The 9,395-nt window shown below is 52.6% G+C and overlaps 1 protein-coding gene across 1 annotated transcript; it reads left to right on the top strand.

Moving 5' to 3' along the window:
* Positions 1-370: 370 nt before the first annotated feature.
* On the top strand, positions 371-8,557 carry ASB16 (ankyrin repeat and SOCS box containing 16). Its single transcript, XM_059996817.1, has 5 exons — positions 371-671; positions 2,698-2,965; positions 6,485-6,977; positions 7,740-7,853; positions 8,372-8,557. Exons 1-5 carry the CDS (start codon positions 371-373, stop codon positions 8,555-8,557), a joined length of 1,362 nt encoding a protein of 453 aa, XP_059852800.1.
* The last annotated feature ends 838 nt before the right edge of the window (positions 8,558-9,395 follow it).

Genomic DNA, 9,395 nt, shown 5'->3' with positions numbered 1-9,395 from the left:
GTCCATTTCCCTGATTGACTGTTTCACTCACCTCGGACCCTGCCAACCCAAGATGTTCACTCCAGAGAAGTGGGAGGTGTGGACCTGGAGCTCAGCTGAGGGCCGGCTCCCCAGCTGGAGGGTATCTGCAGGGGCAGGGGCTGTCCCTAGCCGCGGGCTGGGGGTTGGCCCAACACTTTCTCTGCACCAAGATCATGACTCTGGGCAAACTGTTTACCAGAACAGCAAAGGGCCTATTTATAGCCTCAGCTGCTCCTTTCCCTGGGTCACGGGTTGGGGGCAGGGTGGCTCCTCAGAGCAAGGGTGGCAGTCGGGCTGAGGGAACCTGCTCTGCCCAGCTGCCACTGCCCAGACCCCTGGATCCCTCCCCATGGCAGGGGAGACCTTCCCCTTCACCTCCTCCACCCTGCGCTCTCTCCGCCTGAAGCGGGAGTGGCTGGAATGGGAGGACCGGCGGCGGGCTGCAGCCCAGCAGTACCAGAGCCAAAGGTGCCCCTCGAGTTCCCGGACCCAACTCACTCGGCCGCGCCGCTCCTGCCGGGACCCAGCTGTGCACAATGCCCTGTTCTCCGGTGACCTGCAACAGATCCAAGCCCTGTTCCAAGATGAAGGCGCTGCCAACATGATTGTGGAGACAGTGAGCAACCAGCTGGCCTGGTCAGCTGAACAGGGTAGGGAGCACCCGGTGGGGGCAGAAGAGGAGGGAGAGGGAGGAGGGGAGGGTGGGGGGGGAGCCTGGGCCCCATCGCCCCCCTCCAGACCATAGACTAGACCATCCCTTCCCACTGCCGATTCCAGCTCCCTCCTAAACAGAGATGAGGCATGCTTAGTGATTTGTATGTCTTTTCAGATTTCAAGTTATAGTGACATGTTATATGACTTCCACAGGAACACAGTTGTATTCGAATGCAATCGTTTCTCTGAATGTATCTCCACGCGTGAATATTTTTTCTTTCATAGAATGAAATTACACTCCAGATGCTATTTATAGCCTGTTTTTTTCATGTAACATCTTTCTATGTCAATAACCATAAGTCCACATAATTTTTTTTTTTTGGCCATGCCGCGCGGCTTGCGGGATCTCAGTTCCCCAACCAGGGATTGAACCTGGGCCCTCGGTACTGGACGCTCAGGGTCCTAACCACTGAACTGCCAGGGAATTCCCCACGTAATAATTTAAATAGGTGCATGAATTCTACTGTATGGGTGTGCCATGATTTATAGAACTAGTCCCCAAATAGATTGGTTAGATTAGGCTTCTTTTTTGTTTTATTTATTTATTGCTAAAAATATTTATTATTTATCTATTTAGGCTGCACCTGGTCTTAGTTTTGGCATGCAGACTTCTTAGCTGAGGCATCCGAACTCTTAGTTGCGGCATGCGTGCAGGGTCTAGTACCCCAACGAGGGATCGAACCCAGGCCCCCTGCATTGGGAGCATGGAGTCTTACCCCCTGGACCACCAGGGAAGTCCCTAGGTTTCCTTTTTAAAAAAAACTATTTTAAATAACAGTATGACCAACATCTTTGTGTACTTGTTCAATGATCTTCCTTAGGATCTATTCTGACCAGAAGGTTTGTCCATGTAAACCAAATGATTGCTCTGTTCTTAGGCAGGAGAAAAGAAACCACCCCCGCAAAAAAAAAAAAAAAAAAAAAAAAAGATTGACAGGAGATTGCCTCACACCCCACCCATGGATATGGGGGTTCAAAATCCTTGGAGAGCTTATGCTCTCACGGTCACCACCAGGCCAAATTCCTTCAACTGTTAGAGATGTGACCCCACCCAGGGCACCCTGGTCTCCTCTTCCAGCATGTCCACCATCTCCATCTCCCAAATGGAACTTGGCCTTAATTTCAATCCTAATAAAAAACAAAACATGCTTTACCCAAGATTTAGGAAACCCAGGGATTTACTTAGCTACAATGCAAACAACTGACAGCAGGATATTAGCCATCTGTGTCCTTCGAACAAGACCTTGGCGATTTCTACAATTCGGATTCAACACCAGTCCCGTGATCGACCCCTCTTCCCACTCTTCTTTTCTCTACCTCCATCTCTTATCCTCCCTCTCTGCCCTTCCCCCCATTTCCATGCCACCCTCCCCACCCCAGGAGCATCCTAGGACTTCTTCAGCTCTGCTCTGGCCACTCCCTGAGTCAGTTCCAGGCACTCCTGTGTGTAACTCCCTCCCCTCCCCAACACCAGCGCGCCCAAGTTAAAAGAGCCAAGGACTCCACCAGCAGCTCAAAGACCCAGAGGTTTCCCTAACAGGATTCACCCTCCTTAGCTGCCCTTGTGGTTTTAAAGAGCAATTAAGGGAATTCCCTGGCAGTCCAGTGGCTAGGACTCGGCGCTCCCACTGCCGGCGCCAGCGTTCGATCCCTGGTCGAGGAACTAAGATCCCACAAGCCTCTCAGTGTGGCCAAAAAAAGAAGAAAAAAAAAGAGCAATTAAATGTTTTTCCTATGACCCACGTATTACGTTTTGTTACAGACTGACAAACTTCTAAAAGGCTGTTCCAATTTACACTCTCAGCTGGGGCTTGAGCAAGCCCCTCTCCACAGGTACAGACGGGCACAGGGTTTGTGCTCAGCCAGGCGTACAGAGGGCAGGGCAGCGTCAGTTGTACATGACAGCCTGCCCTGCCTGCCAGCCTCATACCCACCCCCCTTAACACTGCCTGCTCCCCCCAGGGTTCTGGGTGCTGACCCCCAAAGCCAAGCATACGACACCCCTCACCATCGCTGCTGCCCGAGGCCACACCGACTGCGCCCGCTACCTGATCCGGCGGGGAGCTGAGTTGGACGCCCGGGTTGGGGGCCGGGCCGCCTTGCACGAGGCCTGTGCCCGGGCCCAGTCCGACTGTGTGCGGTTGCTGCTGACCTTCGGCGCCAAGGTCAATGTGTTGTCTGAGGAAGGCACGACACCCCTGCACCTCTGCACAACCCCTGAGTCCTTACAGTAGGTGCCCAGGGGCTGAGATGGTTTGGGGAGGGGGTGTGTGGGTATGTGTGTGTGTCTCCAGCTCACATGCCAGAAACACATGTCCTCACAACGTCATGGGAGACAGGTCTCATTCTTTTTTTTTTCTTTGAATTTTATTTTAGTTATTTTTTTATACAGCAGGTTCTTACTAGTTATCTATTTTATACGTATTAGTGTATACATGTCAATCCCAATCTCCCAATTCATACCACCACCACCCCCCCCCCCAGCCACTTTCCCCCCTTGGTGTCTGTACGTTTGTGCTCTACATCTGTGTCTCTATTTCTGCCCTGCGGACCAGTTCATCTGTACCATTTTTCCAGGTTCCACATATATGCGTTAATATACGATATTTGTTCTTCACTTTCTGACTTACTTCACTCTGTATGACAGTCTCTAGATCCATCCACGTCTCTACAAATGACCCAATTTCGTTCCTTTTCATGGCTGAGTAATATTCCATTGTATATATGTACCACATCTTTATCCATTCGTCTGTCGATGGGCATTTAGGTTGCTTCCATGACCTGGCTATTGTACATAGAGCTGCAATGAACGTTGAGGTGCATGTGTCTTTTTTTTTTTTTTTTTTTTTTTGGCGGTACGCGGGCCTCTCACTGTTGTGGCCTCTCCCGTTGCGGAGCACAGGCTCCGGACGCGCAGGCTCAGCGGCCATGGCTCATGGGCCCAGCCGCTCCGCGGCATGTGGGATCTTCCCGGACCAGGGCACGAACCCGCGTCCCCTGCATCGGCAGGCGGACTCCCAGCCACTGCGCCACCAGGGAAGCCCCATCTTTTTGAATTATGGTTTTATTAGAGTATATGCCCAGTAGTGGGATTGCTGGGTCACATGGTTATTCTATTTTTAGTTAGTTAAGGAACCTCCATACTGTTCTCCATAGTGGCTGTATCAATTTACATTCCCACTAACAGTGCAAGAGGGTACCCTGTTCTCCACACCCTCTCCAGCATTTGTTGTTTGTACATTTTCTGATGATGCCCATTCTAACTGGTGTGAGGTGATACCTCATTGTAGTTTTGATTTGCATTTCTCTAATAATTCGTGTTGTCGAGCAGGTTTTCATGTGCTTCTTGGCCATCTGTATGTGTTCTCTGGAGAAATGTCTATTTAGGTCTTCTGCCCATTTTTGGATTGGGTTGTTTGTTTTTTTAATATTGAGCTGCATGAGCTGTTTTTATATTTTGGAGATTAATCCTTTGTGCATTGATTTGTTTGCAAATATTTTCTCCCATTCTGAGGGTTGTCTTTTTGTCTTGTAGTTTCCTTTGCTTTGCAAAAGCTTTTAAATTTCATTAGGTCCCATTTGTTTATTTTTGTTTTTATTTCCATTTCTCTAGGAGGTGGATTAAAAAAGACCTTGCTGTGATTTATGTCAGAGTGTTCTTCCTGTGTTTTCCTCTAAGAGTTTTATAGTATCCAGTCTTACATTTAGGTCTCTAATTCATTTTGAGTTTATTTTTGTGTATGGTGTTAGGGAGTCACTCTTTTACATGTAGCTGTCCAGTTTTCCCAGCACCGCTTATTGAAGAGACTGTCTTTTCTCCATTGTATATCCTTGCCTTCTTTGTCATAGATTAGTTGACCATAAGTACATGGGTTTATTATCTCTGGGCTTTCTATCCTGCGACAGGTCTCATTCTATGGTGAAAAACCTGAGACTCAGAAAGGTTTAGTGACTTGTCCAAGGTCACATCAGCTAAGCCCAGTAGGCAGAAGCCCTGTTGCTTTTTGGAAAAACCCTGTCCCAACTGCAGTCTCCTATTCCCTGGGAACCCTCTGCAGCCACATTCCTAGCTATTTTGAGGTAGGCATCAAGAAAGATCTAGCCCAGTGTTTCCCAATCTTAGTGTGAAGGACGCTTCCTCTTCCCACCTTTTTAAGGTCAACAGTTTCTTGGCCACACCCTACATGAAGGTATTTGCACTTTGACAAGTCAGGTCCACAGATAAGGCTGGCGGGGGCAAGGAATCAAGGGCTCCTGAAAGGCATTCCACAGCCCACGTGCTGGAATCTACCCATGTAGATCTAGATCAGTGATGGACCCAGAAATGATCCAAAATTCCCAGTCCTTTCTTGAGGTCTTATGGGCATGTGGTGCACCTTCCAGCACACTTGATCCTTTGAAGTGAACTGAGAATGGTCTCACTTCCTGGAACCCTACTGGGCGAGCTTCTTGGAGTTATTTAAATTTAGTATATAGAAACAGAAACGAGTCTATGATTAGAACTTACCGAGGTAATAAATTAAGTAGTGTGTGGCTGGCTGGCTGCTACTCAGAGCTTGGCCACTGAGCAAAGTGCCTACCAGACATGCGCACTGAAGGGAGCTGGAATGCTGGCCATTTTTGGGGAAGGATACTTTTTCATCAGGGTTTCGATGGGGTTGATGGATCTGCTCCTGAGTTTCCAGTGGCTACCGTTCTGGCTTTTTAAATCACTGTTAGTTTAGTGCCATCATTAATTTAGTTTGCAGCGTGTTTGGTTTACCCCGAGGCGGTTAATGATGCATATTTGCCTCAACAGTGTTCTGACCTATGAAACACCTGTGAAACACGTGCTCCCTAAAACCTGGTTTTTGTTGTTTGGTTTTGTTTGTTTTCTCCAGGGGAAAGTGAAGTAAGTGGGACCCAAGTGCCTTCCTTTGCTGGAGTGGGTGTGGCTGGCTGAGAAAGGTGGTCTTCATGTTTGGAGAGAGGAAGAAAATACTAATTACGACTTTTGTTTTGTTTTGTTTTTTACTAATTAGGACTTCTATTTCTGTTTTCTTTGGGGGTCACACTCCTTAATTTTCTGTGCTTCACAGTGTACACATTAGTGGGTTTTCAAAACTTTCTGTGCTTTCAAAATGTTAGGAGAAGGGCTTCCCTGGTGGCGCAGTGGTTGGGAGTCCACCTGCTGATGCGAGGGACACGGGTTCGTGCCCTGGTCCGGGGCGATCCCACATGCCGCGGAGCGGCTGGGCCCGTGAGCCATGGCCGCTGGGCCTGTGTGTCCGGAGCCTGTGCTCCGCGGCGGGAGGGGCCCCGGCAGTGAGAGGCCCGTGTACTGCAAAAATAAATAAATAAATAAAATAAAATAAAATAGGGCTAATAAAAAAAATGTTAGGAGACCACTGACAAGTGATTCAGAACAAGGCCTTGGGGTCCCTATCTGATGGGGGAGTCAGGTTAGACTCTGGGAGGGACGGTCTGAGGCAGTGAGTATTAATTCCTCCGCAGTCACTAACTTGCTGTATGTCCTGGGCTGCACCACAACTTTTCTGGGCTGAAAACTGAAATGCTCCCAGTGACTTGGATGGGCCTTCCAGCTCTGCTCTCTGTCATGGGGCTTCTGTGAGTCTGGCGGTGGGCGCCAGGCTCGCTTGAGCCAAGAGAGGTGGGAAGAAGGGGTCAGGGATGACAGCAGGCTGAGGGGGTCCCAGGCCAGGCCTGGTCCCTCAGGATTTGCCTCAAGGGCCTTGTACCCTGCCTCCAGGTGCGCCAAGCAGCTGCTGGAGGCGGGAGCAACCGTGAACTTGGCGGTACAGGACAGCGAGGTGACGCCCCTGCACGTGGCGGCGGCACGAGGCCTGGAGCAGCACGTGGCTCTCTACCTGGAGCACGGCGCCGACGTGAACCTGCGCACCAGCCAGGGCGAGACGGCCCTGAACGCCGCGTGCGCGGGGGCCGAGGGCCCGGGCAGCAGGCGGCAGCACCAGGCCGCCGTCCGCCGGCTCCTGGAAGCCGGGTCAGATGCCCGGGCGGCAGGGCGCAAACGCCACACGCCGCTGCACAACGCCTGTGCCAACGGCTGCGGGGGCCTGGCTGAGCTGCTGCTGCACCACGGGGCCTGCGCTGCAGTTCCCAATGGGGCGGGCGAAACGCCCATGGACTGCGCGCTGCAGGCCGTCCAGGACGCCCCCAACTGGGAGCCCGAGATCCTCTTTGCTGCCCTGCTGGACTATGGGGCCCAGCCTGCGCGCCCTGAGGTGAGCAGGGAGGGCCTGTGAAAGAAGACTCCTGACGGGCGGGGTATGCCTGGAGCTGGAATTGCCCAGCCTCCAGGAAGAGAGGCTAAGAGACAGAGAGCCCGCTCTCTGGGCCAGAGATCTGTCCGCCTCTTGGGAAGGACCAGTGAGGGCTATGGGAGAGGGTGTCTAAGGGAGAAAAACAACCCCCAAGGAAACTGGCTGGGGCCAGGAGGTTGGAGCACACTTGAAGGTAGGGTAAACTGAGGCTAGAAAAGGATGAGGAGGGACTCAGATCTTGGCCTCTCAAATTCGGATGTGAGACTTCCCTGGGAGTCCAGTGGTTAAGCCGCTGCGCTTCCACTGCAGGGGTCACGGATTCGATTCCTGGTCGGGAAACTAAGATCCTGCATGGCACGTGGGCAGGCAAAAAAAGAACAGATTTGGATGTGAGTGGGGCTTTGGCCCAGGCTGGTTGGTAGAGGCATGGTACCCCTGAGACCCTCTTTTGTTTTCTAGTCTGAGACTCCTTTTTTTTTTTTTTTTTTTTTTGTTGTTGTTGTTGTTGTTGTACGCGGGCCTCTCACTGCTGAGTCCTCTCAAGTTGCGGAGCACAGGCTCCGGACGCGCAGGCTCAGCGGCCATGGCTCACGGGCCCAGCCGCTCCGCGGCATGTGGGATCCTCCTGGACCGGGGCACGAACCCGTGTCCCCTGCATTGGCAGGCGGACTCTCAACCACTTGCGCCACCAGGGAAGCCCTGAGACTCTCTTTTGATTTCTAGATGCTGAGACACTGTGCCAACTTCCCTCGAGCCCTGGAAGTCCTGCTTAATGCCTACCCTTGTGTTCCATCCTGTGATACCTGGGTTGAGGCAGTGCTTCCAGAGCTGTGGCAGGTAAGTCCGCCCCATGAGCACAGCTCCTTCCTGGGCTCTGGGGGAGATGGAGAGGAAGGATGAGCCCCAGGCCTGTCCCTCCAGGGTGGGCTTCCTGGAGGCAGGAGCAAGAGGGACTCTGGGTGGGAGGAGGATGGGCAGAGTGAAACCTCTGGGTTCCAGGGTCCCCTGCCCCCGGAAGCTCAGGACAACCTTTAATTGCACACAACTCTCTAGCCTCTCTCTTACCTGCATCAGTATAGACATTTATCAGGCATCTCTGACTGAGTGGGCACTGTGCCAGTATCTTTGGAGTGGGGGTGGGTGCAGACATGGCTGAGACCCTGCTCTGCAGTGTGGTCCCAGCTCCCATGACCCCTGCAGGGCCTTTGCTTCTGAATCTGAGTCCTTCAAGATGAGCCAAACGCCCAGGTGGGTACAGGTTGCAAAATCCCAGGGCCCCACCACTAGGTCACCCCCAGATGGAAGGGCAAGGTCAGGGCGTTGGGCCATCTGACCCTGTTCCACTCCCCATCCAGGAGCACGAAGCCTTCTACAGCTCGGCCCTGTGCATGGTCAATCAGCCGAGGCGGCTGCAGCACCTGGCCCGGCTGGCCATCCGTGCTCAGCTGGGTAGCCGCTGCCGACAGGCTGCCGCCCGCCTCCCCCTGCCCCCGCTCCTCAGGGACTACCTGCTGCTGCGTGTGGAGGGGTGTATCCAGTGAGCCCCGTGCCCAGCTGCTCCCAGAGCTTGTCCTGCCCCCTCCGTCAGTTGCCCCCGCAACCCTGGAGGACCAGTCCCTGGCTTCTTATCCACACTCTGCATGTCCGCTGGGGCCAGCTCATCCCTCTACTGGCTTCTTGAGCCACCCGCTGACCTCCAGCTCGACCTGAACTTCAGCTCCTCTCTCCCATGGGAAGGTCTGCAGACTCAGCCTTTGTCCGCATCTTCCTCCTTCGCCTAAGTGGATGATGGCCCCTCCATCCAGGCGGGCCCCAAGCCGGGAGGAAGTGATCCTCGTTGTCCCGAGACCTGCTACCCATGTACCTGTTCAGACTCCTAAAGAGTGACAGCCTCTGCCTCTAGCAGTGCTGCCAATGCCCGTCCTGCTTTTGTCCCTTCAAGGGAGGACTTCACTGACTGGTCTTGAAACCCATGCCGTGCAAGGATGTTGGGACGATCTTTGGGAATCAGAACTCTAATGATGCCCTTCAGTGGCTCCACACCACCTTCAGGCTAAAATAAAAACTTAACAAGGCAGACAAACCTTCTAGCCCCTGCCTCCGCCAAGCTCCCTGGCCTCGTGATCTGCCTTCTCCCTTCTAAGATGCCTGTAACTCAGCCTTAGCAAACTAGTTACCAGTTGCTGGATATGACCTGCTCCCCTTTGCTTCCAGGCATCTGCATGTGCTGTTCCCTCTGCTTGGACTACCCTTCCCACATTTTTTTGCCCTGGTTGAAGCTGATTTGATCCCCAAGACTTGGCCTAATAGCCCTCTTTCTGCAGAGCCTTCTGGGTGGTTGCACTGGGTGGTTTTCCTCACCCCTCAGTGATGCACAGT

Source organism: Delphinus delphis, chromosome 19 (genome assembly GCF_949987515.2).
Source record: "Delphinus delphis chromosome 19, mDelDel1.2, whole genome shotgun sequence".
In the NCBI taxonomy this organism is placed as follows: Eukaryota; Metazoa; Chordata; class Mammalia; order Artiodactyla; family Delphinidae; genus Delphinus; species Delphinus delphis.
This window is presented reverse-complemented; position numbering and strand designations above follow the sequence as displayed.